This window comes from Adiantum capillus-veneris, chromosome 16 (assembly GCF_014529385.1).
Source record: "Adiantum capillus-veneris isolate H3 chromosome 16, ASM1452938v2, whole genome shotgun sequence".
NCBI lineage: Eukaryota > Viridiplantae > Streptophyta > Polypodiopsida > Polypodiales > Pteridaceae > Adiantum > Adiantum capillus-veneris.
In genome coordinates, this window is record NC_140946.1 from 88,981,632 (window position 1) to 89,009,318 (window position 27,687).

The 27,687-nt window shown below is 44.6% G+C and overlaps 1 protein-coding gene across 3 annotated transcripts; it reads left to right on the plus strand.

The window, feature by feature from the left end:
* LOC147439414 (uncharacterized) lies at window positions 1-27,687 on the plus strand. 3 transcript variants are annotated; one of them, XM_086485270.1, is made up of 6 exons: window positions 1-205; window positions 293-456; window positions 658-778; window positions 26,540-26,717; window positions 26,894-26,981; window positions 27,254-27,687. In XM_086485270.1, the coding sequence occupies exons 2-6, from the start codon at window positions 336-338 to the stop codon at window positions 27,454-27,456; spliced, it is 711 nt and encodes a 236-aa protein (XP_086341396.1). In that variant the 5' UTR covers window positions 1-205; window positions 293-335; the 3' UTR covers window positions 27,457-27,687. The 3 variants fall into 3 exon arrangements, with proteins under 3 accessions (XP_086341396.1, XP_086341397.1, XP_086341395.1); XM_086485271.1 differs by having other exon boundaries at window positions 1-177; XM_086485269.1 differs by having other exon boundaries at window positions 51-69.

Sequence of the window (27,687 nt, forward strand, 5' to 3'; positions counted from 1 at the left end):
TCTCTCTCTCTCTTCTGTGTCTTCCTCCATTTGTGACAAAGAGCCAGGCTTCTCTCCAGAATCCACAATGTGGGTCAACTGAGCAGCGAGGCTTCTCTCTCTCTCTCTCTCTCTCTCTCTCTCTCTCAGATTGCCTTGGACCAAGAGTTGGCAGCCTGGCAATCTGCTAGTGTGGAGGTCACGATCTCCTCACATTGAGCTTCACGTCCTCTCTCTCTCTCTCTCTCTCTCTCTCTCTCTCTCTCTCTCTCGTTTTCCCCGATCGTTCGTCACCTTCTCCCTCGTTGCGCAGGAAAAGATCAGAGAGGGAGGGAGGAGAGGAAAGTGCAGCAGCCATGGCTGCCGGCAATAATCCTGTAACGCTGCCGTTTTTGTTAACAGTAACCAGTATAGTGGTAGCAAGCTATAGCTGGAGCAGCACCGACGAAAGCCTGCCATTGTGGTGGAGCGCATACGGTACCCCCCCGTCCCCCCCCCCCCCCCCCCCCCCCCCCCCCCCTTTTCTCTCTACAGTGTTTCTGTGCGAAAGAGAGGGAGCTAACATGCTATTCTCTCTACAATGTGTGCGCGTGTGTGTGTCTGAGAGAGAGAGAGAGAGAGAGAGAGAGAGAGGACTCGGGAGCTATCATCTTGAGAGCTGATTGGATGGCATTGTAGGTCATCCACTGGTGTATGGGCCACGGTGGCTGGGCTTGCTGGCATTTCCCTTCTTGCAGCTGGTCATCCCCTACATCCTCTATCAAGTTGCATGCCACGACGAGAGGCTCGATGGCCAAAGGTACCCTTCGTCACAAGTACTGCATTCTTCCCTTTGAGAGTCCTTCAGGCTTTATGACATTGCTATGTTAGTACATAGTTAGCTATGCTCATGATTAAACCTTGATGACATTGCTATGTCAGTGCGAAGTGAGCTATACTCTCAATTTACATAGGCCTCATGACATTGTTGTTTTGGTGATTGCGTTCCTCATGATTAAACTATGGTTCCTAATGTTGTTACGTTGTTATGTTAGTGCCCAATCAACTGTGCTTATGAAAGTAAGCTTTTGAAAGTCTTCCTCCACAATGCCAGCAAATCCTTTCAATGGTATTGAGTGAGGACTATGACACCCATACTGAATTACAAGACTCGGTTTTCTAAATTCAGTATACTATGGTCTCCACTGTTATGTCTTTGCTCTAGGAACAGTGCAGCTGACAATTAAACTTGGGTTTGATGGGATTGATCCTCAAAGGTGGCTCCCAAACTGAAACTACGGCCACTATGATTCTCATCGCTCTATGAATGCTGAAAGTGGATCTAGTGTCTTGTTTCTAGAAATACATTTTGTATTGACTATGGTCACAATAGTCTGAGGCTCTCTCCTGCATACGAGAGGGAGTGGCGTGAGAAAATCTGATACGATATAGCTTGTGTGGATCCATTGTTCCATTCTGAGGATGTCCTCTCTTCTTTATTACCCATTCATGTAGTTGGTTCTTGTGGCAAGAGGGCATGTGTGTATCATCCATTGTTCTGTTCTGAGGATGCCCTCTCTTGGCGCCGGTGGATTTGGGAGGGCCGCCCTCTGTCACAGGAGACTACTTTGTGGATTATTTGGAAAGCTAGCTATTAGATGCACACATGTTTTTGAGTGCCACTCCTTTCAAAGTCAATGATGCGGAAGCACAAGACAATGGAGAGAATGCATGAGAGAGAGAGAGAGAGAGAGAGAGAGAGAGAGAGAGAGTTTCTGAACCAACCAACCATGGCAATGGATCTATTTATAAGGGGGGCTTGGGGCTGCTTATATACTACCCAATGGAAATTGCCTTACTTAGATGTCAAATATAAAAGACAGATTGATGACTAAGATCACATTGGGCTTTCACTTGAGATGCATAAATTTTAACACCCTCTTTGCAGCTCATAGTGGATATATGTAGGAAGACCAAGTCGATGAAGAAGCTTCATAGACATCCCAGAAGAGGATCCTTTCCACTGGATACACCTTGGCTATGCAACTACCAGCCTGTTCCTTAATAGATTGCTATCTTGAGCACCAATTGCCTCATAGACAGTGTTGCCAAGAAACGCGTTTCTTCACTCATGAAACGTACGAAACGTTTCAGAAATGTTTCAGTATGAGTTTGGACGTTTCAAAGGTAAAGTCAAGGCTCATGTTACATGTAAACCTTGAAGCCTCTTGTTCTTTGTTTCGGTCATGAAATCCTCAATGTCATGAATGTAGCTTCTGTCTTACTTCTAATGATGAAAGTTAGTCCTATTCTCCCTCTCTTTACCACATCGGCAACGGTGTGGGGTCCTTAAGAGGGTTGGTTGGGACCCATCGGGTGTTGTTCTCCTCTCTCTCTCTCTCTCTCTCTCTCTCTCTCTCTCTATCTATCTCTCTCTCGTGCTACACATCTCCTGCTGATGCGTGAAAGGGTGGCTGATGAAGCTTCTAAACGCTGGCTGCTGATGATGGAAAACGTTGGAGGGCTGAAGTGTTGGAAACGGTGGCTGATGTGCTGCGGGTACTGCTGGTACTACAGGGTACTGACTTTGCGAGTCCTTGCCTTCAAAGGTAACCCCCTAGGTTCATGCATAAACCAACATTAAGCTGGGTCGAGCAGTCTTCTCTATGAGCCTCCACGATCTTGGAAAAAGAATGCTAAATGTCACTTATTATTAATGAATTAAGAGACTGTTTACACCCTTATATGTTGAAATGACTGTATTCAATATTGTGCAAGAGAGGGTATGCAACTACGACCTGCCTGAACATGCATGTCCTGCTAGAGGCTCACAAAGTGCCAGACTAGGTCGTAAGCTAAACTATGATTGACGCTTGCAAGAAAGGCGTGAGCTTTGTCCTACAGTCACTAGAGTATAAGTCAAGGAGAGAAAAGGTGGAATTATCCCACATGTAGTGGTGCAAGGTTGTAGAGCTACTTAAAGCTCATCTCACGAATAAACAAATCCATTCCATGTTTGCATTACATCTCTCTTGTTTATGGTGAGCTTGTGATCGGTTAGCAAACTACTCAAGATCGTGTTTATGAGTCCAAGTTAATCTATCTTGGAACCTAATTCACTTGAGTAACAATCTAGCCTACTCACACTCACTTGTGTGCACGATGTTTGCCTTTCATCCACCCTAGCTAGCACGATAGCATTCCCATCAAGCGGTATCAGTGCTATGGTTTGCTAGCCAAGTTTATTAGTATGCATTTGTGTGATTAGCATTCTTCAATTAGCATTCCCTAATCTCTATTTGCATTAGCTGAATAATTCTAATCCCTAATCACCACTTGGGCAAGAGCATGCTCCACTACCCTTTGGTGATTAGGTGAGCGGGGAACTCGCATTTAGCATTGACCTTGTGTGCAATACACACTTGGTTGTTAATGAATTTCTCCTCTAATAAGCCTTCTAATCATTGCTTGATTACCAAGCATTGGGCACGTTCTCGGATTAAGTCCTTGGGCCACTACTCTTCTTGATAGTCAACATCAATTAGTGCATTAATGTATATACATAATTCCATTATTGTTTTACTATTTTTCATTTCTACAGTGATTGCATTCAAGCCTACTTCCGCTCGTCTTGCTTCAATAACTACTCCTCACTTTAGAAAAATTAGCACTTGCAATTGGTGTGTATGCGTAGCCCGTCCCGAGAGCTTTCATTTTAGCCTATGTATGCCAAATTTGAGTTAAATCCCAAGGATTAATGCTCCAATTGAGTTTTGCTTAATCAAGCTTGCTCTCTGGGATGTTTTGCAACAGATCCTCAAATTGAGAAATTGTGTGTGTGTGTGTGTGGTACATTAAATGCTTGACAATTTTTTTAGTCACTGTAAGGTATAGTGGCAGTGAATATTGAACTTTGCTCAAGATGAGTGCTTCGAACTGTGCACAAGGGTTCCTTTTACCTACGGAAGGGAGAGCCTTCCATTCCTTTAGTGAGAGAGTGCAAATGATCACAAACAAAGTGGAAAAACACTGTGAATGAAGGTGTTGAGATTGAGAGAGAGAGAGAGAGAGAGAGAGAGAGAGAGAGAGAGAAGAATACAACACCAAAATGTTGTCAAACCCTCCTCCGAGGTCCCCACTCTCTATGGCGAGAGAGGTCTATGCTATTGATTGCACAAATCTGGTACAATGGTCTAGATGCAATGGACTTGCCGACGATGTTGACGACAATGATGATGATGACGAGATGGGCTGAAATTTGAAAACGTCAGGGGCTGAAATCTGCAAATCTGTTATGTGCTGAATTTTGCAACTGCGTCGACGAGGACGGCGATGGCGACGACAATGCACTGAAAACGCAGATGCTGAAATATGCGAATAGTGGGCTGAAACTGGAAACGCTGGCTGAAATTGCTATGAACAGGTTGCTGAAAAACGCTGGTACAAGTTGATGAAAACGCTGATGTTGCTGCAGCAAACGCTAGTGCAAGTGCTGAAGTAAAAATGTTGATACAGGCTGTGTAAAAATGCTGATGCAGGCTGTGTAGAAACGTTGGTAGGCTGATTAGAAAACATTGGTAGGCTGATCTGCAAACGGTGGTTGGTGGTTTTGTTGAGATCTTGCTGAGGAGAAACACTAGAGGGCTTGTTGCAGATTTTGCCTGTGCTCTCTTGGTTTCTTTTGCTCTACTGAGTGACTGCCAGGTTTCTTTTTTATTAACTTAGCAAAATTGCTCTACCCAGTTTCCTAACAAAGTCACTTATTAATAATAAGTGAAAAATGGATAAATAGGGGAAATGGGTTTTGTGCACTGTAAAATGCTCATGATGGTTACTGAATGTCATGCTTATGATCATGCTGTGTGCAACCAAAGGATATGTAACTACTCTAAGTGCCTGGACATGCACGGCCTGCGAACAGACTCACAAAGGTGCCATAACACTTCCTAAGCTGACCTGAACCCTGGACTTGAAGTAGCTTGTCCACATGTACATAGGGTTAGATGTGCACGTGACATCCCCTCCTTTTCAAAGTGATCCGTGGCTGTTTCAATGCTCCATCTTCGGCTATGGACCGTGGTCCACCTTCTTCAAGAATCTTCGAGAAGGAAAGTTCCTGAAACCACTCTCAACACAAAAACATGAACATATCCATTCCATGTAGAGTGACTGAAAACTACTATGCTTCTTAAATAACTGTGCATGCAATTGAGATGAACCAAGTGACGGAGTGCCAAACCGTTCATCAAACACACGTGAGATCGAATCTTAACTTTTTGATCTAAATCTATCAACTATGGCAAATCACAGAAATGCCGCCGATGCTTGATGGTCAATCTTTCTCGTGCTCGTTCTGAGACTGTGTCATGCCAAGGAAGAGACATGGAATGTGAATTCCTTGAATGCAAACTTTTTTTCTTTTTAAGAGTAATCGGCATACATCCGTGCTCATTCATGAGTGAATCATGTGCATCATACAATACGGCATGCCCATGGAAAGAGAACACATAAAGAGGGTGACAAAAATACAAGAAACTGTCACGAATGAAACACTCGAACAATGCGCGCTGACTAATCATGCGAACACACAATACTTCCTGAATGGGTTCCGTAGATCTCGACTCGAGAGCCAAGATCGGTTCTTCATGATTGATTGAATCTGCAATGAGGTAAGCTTCACTAGAAAAAGCATCAACTAAACCATCATCCTTGTGAACAATCACGTCTTTATCATGCAAATCATCATCCTTGTGAATAATCACATCTATATCATGCAAAACATGTGTGTTGTGCTTTGGAGAAGAAAAGACTGAGAGAGTCTCCGTCTCCTTTTTCTTTTCAAGCTTCGCCCTCACATTAGAAATGAGAGGTGAAGAATGAACAACTTCCTCCCCACGAATGACAATGGGAGAGTCACTTTTTGCATTGAAAGTGAGAGTATTGTCCGCCCAATCAATGAGAGGGTTATGCTCACGAAACAATCTAATGCCTAGAATCATATCACATCTTGAAAGAGGAGACACTACAAATTTTCTTCGGAAGGTCGCTTGCTGAACAGTGAACAACACATCAAGGTACTCTCGTGTAATGAGAGAGTCCATACCGGAAACGAAGCCCGACACCTCGAGAGGAGATGTCTTGCGAACCTCCAAGCGGGCTCTTTTGACAAGAGAGTCACCAATCACGTCATGCATACTACCAGAATCTGCTAAATTGGCTTTATTTGACAGGAAAATAATTCTAAATGAATTATTGGATTTATAAGTGAGAGGGTTTTCTCGCTTGGAACACCAAGAAAAATAATTCTAAATGAATTATTGGAATTTTAAGTGAGAGGGTTTTTCTCACTGGAGACATCCGAGTACAGAGTATTCTTAGTGCGTTGTACAAAGTAATGACGGGAGCACTGAGAACGGAAATATCTGTAAGGCCACCAAGAACGAGTACTTCTGATGCGTCACATCGGATGGGTGACAGGGAGCATCGGGAAGAAGTATCCGACCATCCGGAAACGGACATCTCTGATGCGTCATGATGGGTGACATAGAGAATCGCGAAGGAGATTGTACCGTAAGTTCGGTAGGAAAGGACTTGGTGATGGGTATTCTTGATGCGTCACAAGGTGGGTGACGGGTGCATCGGAAAGGGGATATCCATAGTCAAGGAAATTCCGAATTGTGTTAGAATTGTGCACAAGGAAAAGCAAGCACTTGAATGAAGATGGGTTCAGAGGAAACTTTGAGGAAAAAACAGATGCTTTTTGAGAAAGCGGGATTGCCTTTTCGGGAAGGCAGATGCTTTTCCGCGAGGAAGTCTATGTCTGCATTGCAATTGTGCATGTGATTGTATCCAGGGACGCCTGGGAAGTGCTGTGAAAGTATTGTTTTTAACTTATAAGGTTTTATTGAGTTTTTGGGCAGATTCAGACTGTTTTTAAAATATACCGGCTGCCCACTTAAGAAGTGGACAGCCATTTGATAAATAAGGCAACAGATCAGCCAGTGTTTTCTCTCTCTTTTTTTGGCAGAACAGCGCTGTAAAAAAAAAAAAAAAAAAAACGGCTGTGATCTCTACGCGAGCAACTTGCGCTCAGCTATTCGTGCCCGTGGCCAGGAGCTATAAAAGCATCACATGCTCTCACTCAGAGTAGGAGGATCAGTTTTCGCAAGAAGGATATGCTGCTGCAGAGTTCACCCGCAAAGAAGACATTTGCCGGTGATGCCCATGACTGTCCCAAGTGCACCCGTTGTCGCCAAGACCCAGTGCGCAAATTCCCTCGCGAAGAAGTGCCTACGGAGCGTGTTTCCATCGCAACAAGTTGCTGTTTTTCTCTGTTTTCAGCCCATAAACGTCGGAGACGGGGTTGATTTACGAGAATGAACCCAAGAACACACCTCTTTTGTGTGTAGGATTGGAAGAGAGGATTTTCTATGTAGAGATCTCTTTCGGGGAATTGCTTTTCGAGAACCGAGTTGCGTTTCGAGCGTCGAGACTTTGAAGGTAACGATTTCTATGTTATGATCTCTAAGTATTTGTTTGCAGGTATACTTCCTCTTACTGAGGGAGTAGGAGCAGAGGAGGGCATGAGCCTTTGCAGGAGAAAGCGCTCTGAGGAACTAGAGCCAGATCAGCCCAAGGGTTTCGTACCCAAGTTTGGGAAGTAGATCCACGAATCGGAGAGAGGTAGTCTCTCTAGTTGTGATCCGAGAGTTGAGATTCCCAAGTAAGGACTTTGCGTCCGGGAAAGCAGAGTTGTTCTGCAAGAAGAGGACTCTAAAAACAGAGTTAGAAAAGAGTTGTAGGGATTGCCTTGCTTGAAGTTGAGCGTTACTCTCGTGAAGTTCTTGTAACTGAGCTTGGATGCTTTGCAATGCTTTGATGACACCTTCCATCGTTGGCTCCATGATGGCTTGAGAAGATTAAGAGATGGTAGTCTTGCCAAACTGTTATGAGCGCGTATAGAGCTAGAAGAGAGCAAGAGGAGGCGCTCACAATGTACAAGAACTTGGATTTGATGATAAGCTTAATATTGATTACAAGACTTAATACTTTATTAAGAGAGCTAGATACAAGACTTGGATTACATGACTTGAGTACAAGACAAGGCTTGATTGCAAGGACAAGACTTGAACATAAGAACTAAAAGAGGGATTTCCTTATAGGAGGCTCACAACTGGTATTGGCAAGACTGAGGGGCTTGTGGCCCAAGACCCCTATTTATACTAGTGCTTGAGGAGGTTACTTGAGGAGGTTAGGACTTTCTAGGTTCTTCTTGAGGAGGCTAGAATCTTCTAGAACCTTTTTGATCCTTCTAGTTCTTCTAGAACCTTCTGGATCCTTCTTAACTTTCTAGAGCTTTCAAGAAACTTCTAGATTCTTCCGGAATCTTCTCCAAGCTTCTAGAAACTTCTTGATCCTTCTAGTTCTTCTAGAACCTTCTAGATCCTTCTTCAACTTTCTAGAGCTTTCCAGAAACTTCTAGATTCTTTCGGAATCTTCTCCATGTTTCTAAAAACTTTTAGAATCTTCTAGATCCTTCTAGATTCTTCTAGAGCCTTCTAGCAATGATGTAGGCGATGACATAGGCGATGATGCAGGCAGCGATTTGACTCTCAAGCATCCATGACATTACCCCCTCCTTTAGCGACGAGTTCCACGAGGAGCAGTGGTGTTCCTTGAGTTGGGCTTCCATGGATGTTGTTGATGGAACTTTTGGACTTTGAGAGATGCATGCTGTAGATTGTGTGCTGGTTCCCAGGTTCGTTCACTAACATCATAGCCTTTCCAATGGACCAAGTACTGTAACCTGCCATGCGAAACTTGAGAATCTAGGACTTTCTCGACCTCATATTCGTCATGTCCTTGAATCTCAACCGGAGGAGGTGGTTGTAGGGCTCTTCCTGGGATCTTAGATGTGTGACAAATAGGACTGAGACATGAAAGACCGGATGGATTTTCATGGATGAGGGCAATCGGAGTCGATAGGTGATTGAATTGACTTGACGGATAATTTTAAAGGGGCCAAGTCTTCGATAATCAAGCTTTTGACAGGGATGAGATGAACGCAGATCACGTCGGAGGAGCCACACTTTATCTCCTTCTTTATTTTAGATGCTGCATGCGATGGAGATCTGCACTTTCCTTATACTTGGATTGAGCTTCTTTGATATGAATTGTAAGTTCTTTGTGAATTGCAGATAATTGTTGTGTAAGATGAATAGCAGCTGGATTCTTGACTTGATAGTGTCTGAAACCGGCCCGTAGGGCGGTAGGCGTTGGCTTTCACCCGAAATTCTTTACTTTATACACACACACAGAGCACTTTGCAAAGAGAACCTGTAATGGGAATTAACACTTAATCGCACACACGGCTCGGAAGCTAGAATGCTCCGAGCAGACGCTGACAACCTGTAGGCCCCAAAATTGGCGCCCCTTTCGGTATTTCTTTATTCTTTAGGAGGGTAAATTACAAGGTAAGGTCCTGGGAATCCTTCACGTGTATCCACCTAGATACCATTTGATTTGGCCAAATTTCGACAGCATAACAGCCCCAAAACTTGCGCGAAACCAATTCCCCTGCTGGAACTCGCTTGCACTGTCGTATACCCTCTGATTCCTGTCCAAAAACAGTAAATTCAGCACGCTGTATTTACTGGTTTTTGCCCTGTTTTCAGCCCCAAACAGTCCCCTAACTGTCCTTTGCCAGTGGGGCACGATTCCCAATGATCCTGGCGTCTGTATGGCTGAAAAACAGTGAATTTACAGCGCATACACAGCGCTGATTTTGCACCTGTACGGTGAGGTTATGACCCTCACCAGTGCCTGCTTTGGAGCAGCAGTTAGCTACCCCTGTTCCTGCTCAAGGAGGCTCTTGCCTCAGCACAAAAGCATGAACCCACACAACTGTACATCAGTCAAATGAGTAGCCCTCTTGTGGGGCATCACATAACTGCACGTAGGGGAGAAAGAGAGCAGTATGTAGCGTGCGGGGCATCACTTCCGTCACCATACTGTACATAGAGGGCAAGGTAAGCATTCCATAGCTTCTGTACCTGTTGCAATCCGCCTGTGGCTGAAAATGGCGCCCCCTTTGTTGATATGCAGCTCGTTTTTGCCTCCCAGAGTGGCAGAATCGCTCACAAGCTGACACGTCGCCCAGTTTCCGAGTTTGGGCTTTCCTGCTAAAAATATCTCAACTGGTGCGTCAGTTGACTTCGCGGCAGAGTTGTAAAGTGTTCCCCTAGTCATACCAAAGGTAATGACGCGAACACATTTCGTGGCCCAAAATAGCAGTTCCCTAAATTTTAGGAGATGCTTCCGTTGGGCTCCCACTGGTCTTCTGACCATCTATCCTCATTGGGACCGCATCCAAAAATGCAATGTGGCCCAACTGTCGGATACTTTTTGTTGGTAGTCCCACCTTGACTTTACGCCTTAATTGAGTTCACTTCCTAGTATCCACCAACTTGCTAAGTGCGACGGGGGGACCTATATGATCTTGCTCTGAGCCTAGACATCCTCTTACCATACGAATTCCAGTGCCGACCACTTCCCGTCTGCGGGTGAATCTACCGTTCACATTGGCCATACAATGTCCGACCGTTTGCTACTTCAAAAAGAGGGTCTCAAAACAAATAAAATAAACCCCATTGGAAAGAAACCAACAACCAAGGTTAGCAGTTGCCACATCTCTGTGACATGGTTAATAACTGCCACGTCCTCGTGATAGTGTCTGTGGATATCCTGTTTGGGATGTTGACCATAATTAGTAAAGAATGCAGTGTGACGGGTGGAGACATGAAAACTGTTATTATAGGAGAATTCTGCTAGCGGTAGGAGCTCGACTCAATTATCCTGGTGATAATTGATAGTACAACGGAGATATTGTTCCATAACTTGATTTACTCTCTCTGTTTGTCCATCACTTTGTGGGTGATTGGTTGAGGAGAGGTTGATTTGTACCCGGAGTAGCTTGAATAAGCTTTTCCAAAAGCTAGAGATGAATTGTGGGCCTCGATCAGAAACTATGTCATCCGGTAATCTGTGATAACGATAGATATGCTGTAGAAAGAGTTTGGCCGCACCTTCGCTGGTGATGGTTTTAGTGGTTGGAATGGAGTGTGCCATTTTTGTAAACCGATCCACGACTACTAAAATGGAGTCAAATCCTTGTGACAAGGGTAGCTCTACAATGAAATCCATGGAGATGGATGACTATGGTTTGGTTGGAATGGGCAAGGGATGGAGCAACCCATGAGGACGATGACGAGGGGCCTTTGATCTATTGCAAGTGTCACAAGTGCCTATATACTCCTTAATAAGCTTCCACATTTGAGGCCACCAAAAGTCACGGGAGAGAAGCTCAATTGTCTTATTAACCCCAAAATGCCTTGCCGATGGAAGATCATGCCGTTGCTGAAGTACCTCCATGCGTGTTGGTCCTCGTGGAATATAGAGAAGACCCTTATAGTAAATTAGTCCATCAATTTCTTGAAAGTCCTCATTAACCTCTTGTCCTTGTAGTTGTTGTTTAATATTCTGAGCAAGTGGGTCTTTGGCAATTTGCGTCTTCACCTTAGAAAGAAAAGTAGAATCTTCAGGAGCTTGGCTCATGTTGGCGTTTAGCTTAAGCTGTGTAGGTTTCAAAATCACTGACTCTTGTTGATCAAATGCTGCGTCGTCTTCTCTAGGTGCAAGGTAGGATCTTCTTGATAAGGCATCTGGCTTAGCTTGTTGACGGCTAGGTCTATAAGAGATAAGAAAATCAAACCTTGATAGGATACCACTCCACCTGGCTTGGCGACGATTCAAGACGCGGGATGTCATGAAGTATTCCAAATTCTTGTGATCTGTATAGATAGTGATCTTATAAGGAGCTCCTTCAAGTAGGTGACGCCAAGTGTCAAAGGAGTCGATGATTGCTAAGAGCTCTTTGTCATGGATTTCATAATTGATTTTTGCAGCTGAGAACTTGCGGGAATGAAAAGCCACTGGATGTACTCGACCATCCTCTCCTACTTGGGATAGAATAGCGCCAAGGGCAAAATCTGAAGCGTCTGTTTCTAGGATGAAAGGCTTTGTAGGATCTGTGTGAATTAGAATGGGTGCGGTTGTGAAAGCTTGCTTGAGAGTCTGAAATGCTTACGCGGAGTCCCAGACAAACTTATTATGGCCTGTCAACCTTGTGAGTGTTGTAACCACCTTGGAGTATCCCTGTATAAAGATACGATAAAAATTTGAAAATCCGAGGAGACATTGAACATCTCTTACCGAGGTGGGTGTCTCCCAATCAAGGATGGTTTGAACCTTCTTTGGATCCATGGAGATTCCCTTTTCAGAAATTACATAACCAATAAATTCCATCTTAGATTGATGAAAAGAGCACTTCTCGTATGCACGAAGCTTTTCAAGCACTAATCGTACATGGTGCTCATGCTCTTCTTGATCCTTGGAAAATAGTTTGAACCTTCTTTGGATCCATGGAGATTCCCTTTTCAGAAATTACATAACCAATAAATTCCATCTTAGATTGATGAAAAGAGCACTTCTCGTATGCACGAAGCTTTTCAAGCACTAATCGTACATGGTGCTCATGCTCTTCTTGATCCTTGGAAAATATCAAGATATCATCCAAATATATATTACCACAAAATAATCCAAATACTCCCGAAAGATATCGTTCATCAAATGTTGAAAAACAGTTGGAGCATTTGTGAGACCAAATGGCATGACGGTATATTCAAAGTGGCCATACCTTGTCCGAAAGGCTGTTTTCCATTCATCATCTTCTTTGATTCTGAGTAGGTTGTAAGCACCACGAAGATCTATTTTTGTAAATATTCTTGCCTTGCTAAGGCGCTCAAGAAGCTCTGGGATCAAGGGAAGGGGATAGCGATTCTTGACGGTGATCTTGTTTAGGCCCCTATAATCCACGCACATCCGGAGAGTTCCGTCCTCCTTTTTTACAAAGTGTATTGGAGCTCCTGCTGGGGACTTTGAATGCCGTATGAACCCCTTAGCAAGATTCTCATCAATATTTTTCGTAATTCTACCAATTCATCTTGAGATAGCTTGTATATTGGGCCAAAAGGAGGTTGTGTTCCCTCCCGAAGCTCTATAGCACAATCATAGGATCGATGCTCTGGTAAGAGGTCTGCATTCTTCTTCTCAAAAACATCAGTGTAATCTTGATATTGACGTGGCAATGCCTCCATGATTTTTGTTGTCGACGCGTCAGTTGGTGTTGCAAATATCAAGAAAGTTGGATACTTTTTTGGTTGCACGCATGAAGACCTTGGCTCCAAGATATATAGGCCTATTATGCCTTCCCTTCTTCTTTTGGACTTTTCGTGGTTCAATTCTCCGAGCCCTCCAATCGATGTCAGGATTATGTAATTCAAGCCACGGTAGCCCATTAACAATTGGACTGCTTGGGCTTTGTATAATATTGAACGCTATTCTTGAAACATGCTCCTGCAATGTTACTTCTATGGGGCGAGTTTCATACCTGACATCCCCTGAAGCGAGGGGACGACCATCAATGACTTCTACAGTTGCTGGATTAGACTTCTCCACAAGTGGTATGCCTTGTTCTTTTGCAAATTCTTTGTCCATGAAGCACGCCGTTACGCCTAAATCTAGTAATGCTTCACAATCCATGTGCCTACCCGGCATATAGATCTTGACTGGTAGCATAAAACTTGAAGTGGAATCAGCGGGAAGAAAGATACCTTTTTTTGCTTGTCTTTGTCCAACCGATCGATCTCTATTGGGGTTGGACGTCCATGTTTTCTGAACACGTTGAGGCCATTGCACCATGAACCTTCATCCTTCTCTTCCTTGGACACTGTTGAGCCATGTGTCCCTGCTCTCCACAATACATACATAAGCCATTAATGCGTCGCCTTTGCTTCTCCTGGGCTGAGAGAGGTTGAAACTGTGCTGAATCAATTTGCATGGGCTCAATGCTTGATTCATGGCCCTGTTGAGGTGTGTAGCCATTATGTGTCACTTCTATTTGGGGTCGCAATGGTGCCCCAAGACGCCTCTCTTGTCTCCTCTCAAATAGTCGATTATCATATTCTATTGCTTGAGAGATGAACTCGCTTAGTGTGTGAACCTTTGGCATAGTCAATAAAAGATCTTTTACATCATCCTTTAATTCCCACCGAAATTGGCTAATGAAATATTCCACATGCCAGGTCAGATCACAAGTGAGCTGTTGAAATTCGGATGCATAGACGGATGCAGGTCTTGATCCTTGGCGGAGATTTCTAAGTTTGGTTTCAACAACCCTTGCTCTATCAGTATCCCCAAAGGTCGCAAAGAACTCCCGCACAAAAGCTTCAAAGTCATGAAGAAGAGGAGATTCTTTTTCAAGTAAGGGAGCAAACCAAGAGAGAGCCGTACCCGAGAGGAGGGTCCCAATAAGGCCTACTTGAGAGGCATCATCTGGATAACGCTCTCGTTGCATTCGAATGAAGAGGCGCACTTGTTGGAGAAAACCTCTAAACTTTGATCTAGTCCCATCAAATTTTTCAGGCATGCTGACCTTCGGCTCCTTCTTATGTTGTTGAGAATAGCTAGATCTTGCAGCTTGTGCTTGATGTGTGCTTGTCTCTTGAAGCTCTTGAATTTGACGTTGAGATTTTGCAACGCCGGTCCGAAGATTAGGGGTTGCCCTGCTTGAAGTTGAGCGTTACTCTCGCGAAGTTCTTGTAATTGAGCTTGGATGCTTTGCAATGCGTTGATGACACCTTCCATCGTTGGCTCCATGATGGCTTGAGAAGATTAAGAGATGGTAGTCTTGCCAAACTGTTATGAGCGCGTATAGAGCTAGAAGAGAGCAAGAGGAGGCGCTCACAATGCACAAGAACTTGGATTTGATGATAAGCTTAATATTGATTACAAGACTTAATACTTTATTAAGAGAGCTAGATACAAGACTTGGATTACAGACTTGAGTACAAGACAAGGCTTGATTGCAAGGACAAGACTTGAACATAAGAACTAAAAGAGGGATTTCCTCATAAGAGGCTCACAACTAGTGTTGGCAAGACTGAGGGGCTTGTGGCCCAAGACCCCTATTTATACTAGTGCTTGAGGAGGTTAGGACTTTCTAGGTTCTTCTTGAGGAGGTTAGAATCTTCTAGAACCTTCTTGATCCTTCTAGTTCTTCTAGAACCTTCTGGATCCTTCTTAACTTTCTAGAGCTTTCCAGAAACTTCTAGATTCTTTCGGAATCTTCTCCATGTTTCTAGAAACTTCTAGATCCTTCTAGATTCTTCTAGAGCCTTCTAGCGATGATGTAGGCGATGACATAGGCGATGATGCAGGCAGCGACCGACTCTCAAGCATCCATGACAGGATGTGGGTTCTGTGAGTTCTTTAGGTTCAATAGATTCATTCTTAGGACATTTTTTCTTTATATGACCCTTGACGTGACAGTGATAACATCGACCTTCCTTGGAATAATTAACTTGTTCTTATGCTGTTATGTATCCTCCTATGATTCCTTGTGCAACTTTTTCATCTTGGGTGAGCTTAGGTTTAGCAAGTGTGCTAGCTTTACCCTTAGATTCATTTTGAGAGTTCTTTTTTGAAAGATTAGAGGAAGATTGGCTAGAAGAGTTATCATTCTTACCGTTCGGTGGATTCTGAGGAGTTTGAGAGGTACCGTGAGAAGACTTGTTCTCCTGAGGCTTTCCTTTGTTGTGCTTCATCTCCTGTGCGAGAGCAATCGCTACCGCCTTGTTGAGATCTACGGGATCGAAGACTGAGATATCAAACCTGATATAGTCGTCCAACCCGAAAATAAAATCCTCTTTGCGCTTCGCATTTTTTTTGCGTAATTGGGTGCCAAGCTGCAAAACACGGTTAGAAAAAGACATGACTGGAGTACCATTTTGCTTGAGATTGCACCAATCTTCCTTTAACGGCGCTAGGTACTGAGGTGGCAAGAACCGCGCCTTGAGTTGTCTTGGAAGTCGGCCCAATTGAAAGAAAGGGGCACTCCTTCCTTGGCTTCCTCTAGGTGCGCGGCCAATTGCTCCTCTTGCCACGCTTGATACCAATTAATGGCATCACCGACAAGATACATGGCTGCCGTCAAAACTTTGCTATTTCTTGTCTTCTTAGTTGTCGCAAAATAAGCATTAAATTGATACAACCAAGAATGAATAACATTAGCATCCATCTTACCGTCATACTTACTAAATGTCAACTTCTCCATGACATGGTTGTTGGAATCCGCTTCTTGACTTGTGCTACCTGATGATTCCCCCATGTCCTTGAGTGACTCGGACTTGGAGGTGAGAACCTGTAGGACCAACTCTTGCATGCGTTGGTCTCTTTGCACCGCACGTCTAATTCCAAGGCCGTTCGTCTTTCTTCGGCCGCCATGCGCGCTTGCTCACGCTCACACTCCAAGGCTACCCTTCGTTCTTCGCGCCAAGCGCGCTTGCTCGCGCTCGCGATCAAAGGTGACGCGTTGCGCCTCTTGTTGTAGCATCATGTCCATCATCGACTTGACCAAAGCCTCCATAAGATTTGGTGCAAACCGTGGCATAGATGGGGAAGGGGGAGGGTCGGAAAAACCTCCTGGTGGGGAAAATTCTTCTTCACCACCTCCATGCTCATCACCTTCATGCAAAGTATCCATTCCGCTTCGAGTGATGACCATACACTGAGATCTTGGGTACTTAAGTTCGCAAGGAACTTGGGTTCTTGGGGTCTTGAGGTTCTTGAGTTCTTTCTTTAGCTTGCAATCTGTGTTAGAGAAGGCTTTTCTCTTACCCGAGCTCGACTCTTCCTTGCGGGCGTACCCCTTGGTGGCCTTGCGCTCTCACCAAGGTTGCTTTTTCCCACCTCATGTCGATTTGCCGGCCACTAACTGGAGGGTCCACTCTCAATGAGTGAAAAGTGAAACAAGGGGAGGCCGGACAAGCCCTTCTTTCTTGGGTTACCTGTCATTTTTTAAAAACACGATTAGGAAATCGACACGCCCAAGTGGACTTGGGTTACGTGCGATTGCAATAAGCAAAAAATATTGTAGGGTGCAGCGGAATGAATGTTTGCGCTTTGCTCAAGATGAGTGCTCCGAACTGTGCTCAAGGTTCCTTTTGTTCTTATGGAATGGAGAGCCTTCCGTTCTTAATGAGAGAATGCTATGATCACAAACAAAGTGAATGGACACTGTGCTTACAAGTGTATGAGATTGAGAGATAGAGAGAGAAGAGAGATACGACACCAGAGACGTTCTAAAACCCTCCTCTGAAGGCCCCACTCTCGTCGGCGAGAGTGGTCTACTTATGATTGCACAATTTGGTACAAACGTTATGCATGAGACTGATGCAAGTCTAGGCTATATCGACGATGACGACGGTGATGACGAAGTCGACCTAAGGGCTGAAATCTGCAATCTTTCTACTGTTGTGCAAAAACACTATGGGCTGAAATCTGCGGCTAGTCCAAAAACGCTGATTTTGGGGGTTGTTTCTGTGGGTCTTTGTTGCTGAAAATCTGCAAGTTTAGGGCTGAAAATTGAGGTTCTTACCGGGCTGAATCTGCTACTTCTTTATGGCTGGATCTGCTGCTCTTCTTTGCTTGGAATCGCCAAGGCTGAACTTGCAAAGGCTGAATCTAGGACCAAAAACGCTAGGCTGATGTTGGACCAAAAATGCTAGGCTGATGGTTTCTGCTGGCAAGGATGCTGATGCAAAAACGCTATTTGTTGTGTTCTTCTGGTGATGGTGCTGATGCAAAACGCCAAGCTGGTGCAGTTCCAAAAACGCTAGTGGAAGGGGGTTTCTGGCGATGGTCTTCTTGCTTGGTGGGGGAAACCGCCAAGGTCCTGTTGAGAAGTTGCCTGCTGAGCTTGGCTCCTGTTGCCTCTTCTGCCAAATAGTGCTAGCTCTAGTTTGCTTATATACAAACTTAGCAAAATTGCCCTACCTACTTTTGCTGGAAAGTCACTTAAATTAATAAGTGAAAAATGCCAAAAATAGGTAAAATAGGTTAAATGCACTGGAAAATTCCCCTGATGGAATGTGATGGATTCTGATGGGAATACTGATGATCATGCTATGTGCAACCAGAGGATATGCATCTACACTAAGTGACTGGGCATGCACGGTCTACGAATAGACTCACAAAAGTGCAAGATCACTTCTAAATCTAGACTGATTGAACCCTGATCATGCTGTAGCTTGTCCATGGACACATAGGGCTGGATGTGTCACGTGACATCCCCTCCTTTTCAAAGTGAGGTACTGGTACCGAACTGTATGGCGTCGAGAGAGATCGCCAATAGAATCCGGAATCCTGGAAGGGACTCTTCGCCGGCCCACTCCGATATGTGGGTTGTGCAGTACTTGAACTTCATAAAGGTCTGCAATGCTTGCTTCTTTGGGCCGCGCCGAAAGCGACACAAAGTCCTCCGTGGCTTCTTCAATGCTTCAACTTCGTCGAGAGTCATGCTTCTTTCTTCTTCAAGAATCTCCATGGCTGAAAATTCTTGAAACCATTTCCAACATAATATCATGAATATACCTATTCCATGTAAAGTGAGTGGAAAAAATCTTGTCGTCCAAATAGACTGTGCATGCAATGTAGATGAACAAAGAGACGGAATGCCAAACCGTTCATCACATACACGCCAACAATGAGATCGAATCTTTCGCTTATGATCTAGAGCAATCAATTGTTGCAATTCACAACGGAAATGCCCATGCTTGGTGCTCATACTTTCATGTGCTCTTTCTACAACTGTGTCATGCCAACGAAGAGACATGTAATGTGACTTCCTTACATATATACTTTTCAACTTTTCATGAACAATCCGCATACATTCGTGCTCATTCATGAGTGAAACGTGCTCAACGTATAATATGTCATGCCTAGAAATAGGGATCACATAAAGACGCTGACGAAAATACAGGAAACGATCACGAATGAAACACTCGAACAATGCGTGCTTATCAATCATGCGAACACATAATACTTCCTGTGAGGGTTCTTTGGACCTAGGCTCGAGAGCCAAGATCGGTTCTGCCTAAATGATCGAATCGTCCTGTGGGGGTTCTTTGGACCTCGACTCGAAAGCCAAGATCGGTTCTTCGTGATTGATTGAATCTACAACGTGGTTAGCTTCTCTAGAAAAACAATCCACTAACACATCATCCTTGTGAACAATCACATCATCTTCATGCAACGCATCATGCTTGTGAGAAATCACATCTTGATCATGCAATTTATTGGCATTCAATTCATCAATCTCATCATTATCATTCAAATCATCATGCAAATCCTGTGTGTCTTGCTTTGGAGAAAAAGAGACTGAGAGAGTCTCCTTTTCCCGAATCTCTTGCATCTGTGCCTGAACTTGAGAAAAGAGTCGCAACATCTCTTGCATTCTTGCTTTGGTCTCGCGATCAAATCTTGCTTGACTTTCTTTTTCTTCCAAGTCGTACTGACGCTCTATGGCTTCCACTTCTTCTTCGTAGTCACGATCTATGGTTGCCATTTCTTCTTCGTGGGCCTTTCTGTCTGCTCCTCTTGCTTCGCGTTCTAACTTTCTTTCCATAGACAACTGCTTCAACTCCTCCATAGGAGTTAGTGCAATCTTTGTCGTAGATGGGGAAGGGGGAGGGTTGGAAAAACCTCTTGGTGGGGAAAATTCTTCTTCTCCTCTCTCATGCTCATCACCTCCAAGCGAAGTATCCATTCCGCTTCGAGTGATGACCATTCTGAAGTCGTTGGTTCTTGTGATCTTGGGTTCTTAAGTTCACGAGGAACTTGGTTCCTTGGGGGTCTTGGTTCTTGAGGTTCTTGAGGGTCTTGAGGTTCTTGAGGTTTTCTTTCGCTTGCAAACCGTGTTTGAGAAAGATCTTCTCTTCACCCGAGTTCTACTCCTTTCTGCGGGCGCACCCCTTGGCAGCCTTGCGCTCACACCAAGGTTGCTTTTTCCCACCTCACGTCGATTGGCCAGCCGCTAAGTGCACGGTCCGCTCTCAATGAGTGAAAAGAGACACAAGGGGAGGCTGGACAAGCCCTTCTTTCCTGGGATTCCTGTCACTCTTCAAAAACACGATAAGGAATCGACACGCCCAAGCGAACTTGGGTTCGTGCGACCGCAACAAGCAAAAAAAATTCTTGTGATTCTTGTGGTTCTTTCCTTGAGTGATAATGAACACTGCCAAAGCTCTGATACCAATGTTAGGTGTAGCGGAATGAATGTTTGCGCTTTGCTCAAGATGAGTGCTCCGAACTGTGCTCAAGGTTCCTTTTGTTCTTATGAAATGGAGAGCCTTCCGTTCTTAATGAGAGAATGCTATGGTCACAAATAAATTGAATGGACACTGTGCGTGCAAGTGTATGAGACTGAGAGATAGAGAGAGAAGAGAGAAGTTGTAAAACCCTCCTCCGAAGGCCCCACTCTCGTCGGCGAGAGTGGTCTACTTATGATTGCACAATCTGGTACAAACGGTATGCATGAGACTGATGCAAGTCTAGGCTATATCGACGATGACAACGGTGGTGACGAAGTCGACCTAAGGGCTGAAATCTGCAATCTTTCTACTGCTGTCCAAAAACGCTATGGGCTGAAATCTGCGGCTAGTCCAAAAACGCTGATTTTGGGGGCTGTTTCTGTGGGTCTTTGTCGCTGAAAATCTGCAAGTTTAGGGCTGAAAACTGAGGTACATTAAGGCTGAAAATTGAGGTTCTTACCGGGCTGAATCTGCTACTTCTTTATGGCTGGATCTGCTAGTCTTCTTTGCTTGGAATCGCCAAGGCTGAACTTGCAAAGGCTGAATCTGGGACAAAAAACACTAGGCTGATGTTGGACCAAAAACGCTAGGCTGATGGTTTCTGCTGGCGACGATGCTGATACAAAAACGCTATTTGCTGTGTTCTTCTGGCGATGGTGCTGATGCAAAACGCCAGGCTGGTGCAGTTCCAAAAACGCTAGTGGAAGGGGGTTTCTGGCGATGATCTTCTTGCTTGGTGGGGAAAACCGCCAAGGTCTTGTTGAGAAGTTGCCTGCTGAGCTTGGCTCCTGTTGCCTCTTCTGCCAAATAGTGCTAGCTCTAGTTTGCTTATATACAAACTTAGCAACATTTCCCTACCTACTTTTGTTGGAAAGTCACTTGAATTAATAAGTGAAAAATGCCAAAAATAGGTAAAATAGGCTAAATGCACTGGAAAATTCCCCTGATGAAATCTGATGAAATCTGATGGATTCTGATGGGAATACTGATGATCATGCTGTGTGCAACCAGAGGATATGCATCTACACTAAGTGATTGGGCATGCACGGTCTACGAATAGACTCACAAAAGTGCCAGATCACTTCTAAATCTAGACTGACTGGATTGACTGAACCCTGATCATGCTGTAGCTTGTCCACGGACACATAGGGCTGGATGTGTCACGTGACAAAAATTCTTGTGGTTCTTTCCTTGAGTAATACAAAACACTGCCAAAGCTCTGATACCAATGTAAGGTGCAGCGGAAGTGAATGTAGAACTTTGCTCAAGATGAGTGCTCCGAACTGTGCTCAAGGGTTTCTTTTACTTACGGAACGGAGAGCCTTCCGTTCCTTTAGTGAGAGAGTGCAAATGATCACAAAGTGAATGACACTGTGAATGAAGGTGCATAGAGAGAGAGAGAGAGAGAGAGAGAGAGAGAGAGAGAGAGAGAGAGAGAAGAATACGACACCAGGCTGTTGTCAAACCCTCCTCCAAGGGCCCCTCTCTCTATGGCGAGAGAGGTCTATGCTATTGATTGCACAAATCTGGTACAAGGGTCTAGATGCAATGGACTTGCCGACGATGTCGACGAGACGGGCTCAAATTTGAAAACGCTAGGGACTGAAATCTGCAAATCTGCTATCTGCTGAATTCTGCAACTGTGTCGGCGAGGACGGCGATGGCGACGATGCGCTGAAAACGCAGATGCTGAAATCTGCGAACAGCGGGCTGAACCTAGAAACGCTGGCTGCAATTGCTATGAACTGCTCGCTGAAAAATGCTGGTATAGGTTGCTGAAAATGCTGGTTCAGGTTGATGAAAACGCTGATGCTGGCTGCATTAAACGTTGGTGCAAGTGCTGAAGTAAAAACGCTGATACAGGCTGTGTAAAAACGCTGATGCAGGCTGATTAGAAAACGCTGGTAGGCTGATCTGCAAACGCTGGTTTTGTTGAGGTCTTGTTGAGGAGAAATACTAGAGGGCCTGTTGCAAATTCTGCTTGTGCTCTCTTGGTTTCTTCTGCTCTACTGAGTGACAGCCAGGTTTCTTTTATATTAACTTAGCAAAATTGCCCTACCCAGTTTCCCAACAAAGTCACTTATCGATAATAAGTGAAAAATGGATAAGTAGGCGCTACGATTTTCAGAAAAAAAAATCGGAGCGAATCTTGGTAGATGCGCAGAGAAGCAAGTGGTGCCATGAAGGTCTCGATTGCAGGCTGCAACGCAGAAGGGAGGGTATCCCGATTGCAGCATGTGGAGGAGAGAGAAGGGAGCGTATACGAATGTAGCATGTGGAGCCGAGGAGCAGATGCGCAGGCAGGATTTGTTTTTTTTAATTACACGACAGGCCCTCCGGAGCAAGTCAGCTGGGCGCTGGAATGGTTATGGGAGTAACAATAGGGTGTTTGTTGGATTGGTGGGGGTTCAAAACCGAAAAAACCCTTTTGAAAGGGTAATGAAGCATTCACTTGAGAGGAGCGAAGGAATCTTTGAGAGCTTCTCAGGCACTAATGAATAAAATAAAAGTGGAGCGAGTAGGCATGTTAGTACGTCTGAACGATTTCTGTGAAAAATGGATAAATAGGGGAAATGGGTTCTGTGCACTGTAAAACGCTCTTGATGGTTACTGAATGTCATGCTGATGATCATGTTGTGTGCAACCAGAGGATATGTAACTACTCTTGCTTGGACATGCATGGCCTGCAAACAGACTCACAAAGGTGCCAGAACACTTCATAAGTTGACCCGAACCCTGGACTTGAAGTAGCTTGTCCACATGCACATAGGGCTAGATGTGCACGTGACAATCACACCTTCTTTTTGGAGCAATTTTGTGAGAACCTCTTATAAATAGGAGGCTCGCTCAACCACATTGCAAAAGATTTTCGGGTCCGAACAGACTCTCGTCTGTCGGCACAAGGATTTTGCGACCTTCCGATGATTAGTTCCCTTGGCACCAAGGGCATCGGCCAAATGCCTCTATCGATTCATCCAAGTCAATGAGTACGAGTCAATGCACTTGTCATCGCTGAGAGTTGATCTTTAAAATGTTCACAATCTTTTGTAGACACCATGGCAACAACCCCTTTGGCACAAAGTTGGCTCTTGTGCACTTTCCCCAAGGCCACCAAAAGCCTAGGGTATCAAAACGTTGGTCCAAAGGGACTCCTTTTGTTTTCCAGTATATTAAGCGTTTCAAGATGCTTCTCCAACAAGCCCTTTCTCCATCGATGTTGGTGCGGTACCCTTGTCGAGGCAAAACAAATGGTGCTCAAAGGTGTAGTTCAAAATGCCAGTCAAGGGCAAGCATTTCAAAAAGTTGGCTCATGGCCTCTCGTCGGGTTGCGCTGCTGTTGGAGGATTTTAGAATGCTGGCTCAAGGCCCTCGTCGAGTAGCACTGCCGTTTGGCTCAAGGCCACCTCCATCGGGTAGTGCGTTTTCAGAACATTGCAAGAAGCTGTTGTTGTACGATACAATTGCTAGAGCTGGCTTTTTTGGGCAATAGGAGAGTAACTATCACACGCACATCTCTAAAAGTAAATAGTCTTGACAATTCTATAGGACAATGTCAAGTGCAACAGAATTGAAATGCTGAAGATCTAGACGTTACACTTCCATAAATCTTTAACGGTTCCCTTGTCGAGGCAAAACAAATGGTGCTCAAAGGTGTAGTTCAAAATGCCAGTCAAGGGCAAGCATTTTAAAAAGTTGGCTCATGGCCTCTCGTCGGGTTGCGCTGCTGTTGGAGGATTTTAGAATGCTGGCTCAAGGCCCTCGTCGAGTAGCACTGCCGTTTGGCTCAAGGCCACCTCCATCGGGTAGTGCGTTTTCAGAACATTGCAAGAAGCTGTTGTTGTACGATACAATTGCTAGAGCTGGCTTTTTTGGGCAATAGGAGAGTAACTATCACACGCACATCTCTAAAAGTCAATAGTCTTGACAATTCTATAGGACGATGTCAAGTGCAACAGAATTGAAATGCTGAAGATCTAGACGTTACACTTCCATAAATCTTTACTTCTTTTTTTGCTTGAAGGTGTGCTACTTAGCACAAGAGATGGTTCCTTTCATTTCCTTGGGGGAGTGGGAGAGAGAGAGAGAGAGAGAGAGAGAGAAGAAGAAGAAGAAGAAGAAGAGGATTTTAACGTCGTAGGAAACTATCCGAAGAGACCTCAAAATCTATCGGACAAGAGTTGAACTCAAGACCCGTTATTCAAGAGGGAAATGGCATAAGCAATCTACCAAACTTTGGAGAGAGAGAGAGAGAGAGAGAGAGAGAGAGAGAGAGAGACCCCATGGGATCCCAGCCAAACCCTCTCAAGGCCCCCCCACCATAGTTACCCGGAACGGGAAAGCGGAACGAGGAACGGCAACATGCATGAAATGCCATTCCTTGTTTCAGATACTCACGTTTGAAACACGGAACGGGGATCCGGAACGGAAAATTGGGATGGGAACAGGGAACTGGGACCTGAAAATGGCAATTCCCTGTAACTATGCCCTCCACACCGTTGCTGATGTGGGGTATTTGCTTTTGATTGCGTAAATGGAATGTACACATATGCAATACATCAATGTAGACTCTATTCACTCGAACGGCGAATGTCGCCGTTGAAATTCTTCAAGATGAAGCACCTCCAGGGTTGTCATGCACCTTTGGATCTGTCTCGATGAGGGATTGTTGATGGCTACCAAGGGGTAGATCTCGGGCTGATTTGTCCCTATGTGAAAGGAATCAAGGGCTGAAAGCCGGCTGCATTTTGCAGCCGATCTATTGTGTAATGCAGGGTTGAAAACGTAGATTATGATGGAGCCGATGATGGACAGCAATGGGCACTTGATGCATCGAGGGAATGGCCGCGAAGAGGCTCAATGGGCTGTCGAAGTACCGGGCTGCAGCAGGGGGTAGCATTAGCAGGTTCAACACACTTCCGGCGAGGGAATGGGCTGAAATCTGAAAAATTATTTCTCTACAAGGAAATAAAAGGAACCATCATTTGTGCTAAGTAGCACCATTCAAGCAAGGAGTCAGTAACGATTTGTTGAAGTGTAAAGTCCACCATTTGAATTCCGTTGCACGTAACATGGTATCTCCTAGGGACAAGTGATAGGGAGTGGGGGCTGTTTTGTGGCTGTGCTCGACTCTCTGAGGCAGAATTTTTGATTGCTGGTGTCATGTGCGGCCATATTTGGGGGCAAGTGATAGGGACAAGTGATAGAGAGTGGGGGCTGTTTTGTGGCTGTGCTCGACTCACTGAGGTAGAATTTTTGATTGCTGGTGTCATGTGCGGCCATATTTGTGCCTAGAGATTTTCTATCTGTGTCTCTCCTCCACCATGGCCTTGTGTGTATATGGCATTGCAAGTTCTCATGTGGCAAATCATCATGTAGAAGTCGAGACGGATTCGAGTTCAGGTGTCTATCCGATCAAAGGCAAGTTTATGTCAGCACTGTATTTTCCGCTGCCTATTATGACATGTTATCAGAGCCTTGATGTTCTGATCACTTTGCTAAATGGGGTAGGCCGATCTGATGCGATATTGGGCTTGATTGAGAGAGAATAATTTTTCTGTACCTCTTGTGCTTTCTTGAGTTGAGGGATAATTTGGGTTTGTGAAGGTTATAGACGGGTTTTTTTCGAGCAGTGCCTCTCAATCTCAGAAGGGCCAGACATTGCGAAGACTTATTCCCTGCTGTCCACTTTTTTCAATATCGGCAACCGTAGATCCCATGACGGGCCTTCATTAAATACCGCAGGATTTTGAATGAATGTAGCGGTGGATCTATGTAGGAGAAGTCGAACACGAAAAACGGGATCACCATTTCAGTAGAAGCAGTGCTCAAAGCGGTGGCTTCTATGTAGGAGAAGCAGAACACCAAAAACAGGATCACCATTTCACCGGATGCAGTGGACTTGCCTCGAAGCGTGGGGATCTTTGTAGGAGAAGTCGAGCACGAAAAACGGCATTGCCATATCATCAGATGCAGTGGACTTGCCTCCACGCTTCATCCACTGAATCCGCTAGAATCGTGATCCCGTCTTTCGTGCAAGGCAATTCCATTGCATCTGCTGAAATGGTGATCCCATTTTTCGCGTTCAACTTCTCTTACATAGATCTCACTGCTCACAATCATTCAAGACCGTGTGGTCTTTAGAGCGATACCCAACGAAGTATTGTAGATCATGCAAAAGGAAAGTCACCAAAATACCCTTGAAATCTGTGGATATTTTAAAAAATCCGTATACTTCAGAAACTAGCAATATGCGTTCTTTTCTATTTGCTTATTTCTGTTTGCTCCTTCTCATGTTTCTGATGATGTTGATGCAGTGGAGAGTCGGCAAATGCGGTGGCCAACATAATTGGGCTGCCATCCGTGCTGCTCTTTGCTCAATACGTCACCGTCTACCTTCCGGTCGCGCTCAGCACCTCTCATGATTTCCTGCCCCGCATCTTCACCGCCAACCTCGCCATCTGGGCTCTCTTCTGGCTGGGCTACAATTTGCAGGTAAAATTCTCCTCTCCCCTTCCCTCAAAACGCGCGCACACACACACACGCACACACATACAGATGGATGCATGTGTGCGCATTCACATGCATTCACATGCATGTGATGGCTAGGCCACCCTTGAGGCAGTTTTTGTATTTTTAATCATGTTGCTAATGTGCTTCTTTGTCAGTAGTATGTGGAGCCAAACTCTTCAATCGGAGTTCCAATTTTTGTGCCTTTGTCGCAGAGTGAGATTTGGATGAGAACTCATCAGCGTTCTGGTATGACACTTCGATGTATGTGTGTATGCATGTCTGTATCTTCGTATACATGTAAGCACACACATACAGATGGATGCATGTAGTTGTGTATCTACATGCTAAAACTATGTTCAGCACTCTGGTATGACACTTCCAATATATGTGTGTTTGTACGTGTGCATGCCCTCGCCCATGTGGATGAGGACATGCATACATATGGATGCAGGTATTTGTGTGTGTATCTACATGCAAAATCAATGTTCACAGTATATGGTTCTTTTCTTTTTTTGCAGGGCTTATGTTGATGGCATTTGGAATTCTGCTTTTCATATTTGCATTGGCATGCCCAATTGGGGTGGCATATTTTGTGGTAGCATTGGTGATCTGGCTAGGTGCATACGTTCTGTCAATTTTGGATTCGTACATGATATGCACGATTGAGAACACCGCAATTGTGAGGGCAGAAACCCTTAGACAACCTCTTGTCCAAGCCTAGAGCGAAGAACGACAGCATTCCCTGTCAATTCATTATTCTTTAGAGTGAGTGGATTCTCTCTTTGTGGAAGAACTTGTGCTCCATGGTCTTGTCATTTGTTTCATCACACCCTAGCACAAATCCTTTCGTGTACCTAGCTTCTTTGTTCTTAATGATCTTGACCAAAAGTGATTTTGACTCTAATATTCGCCTTTGATCTAGTAGAGAGCTGAATGGAGTGAAAGCTTTAGC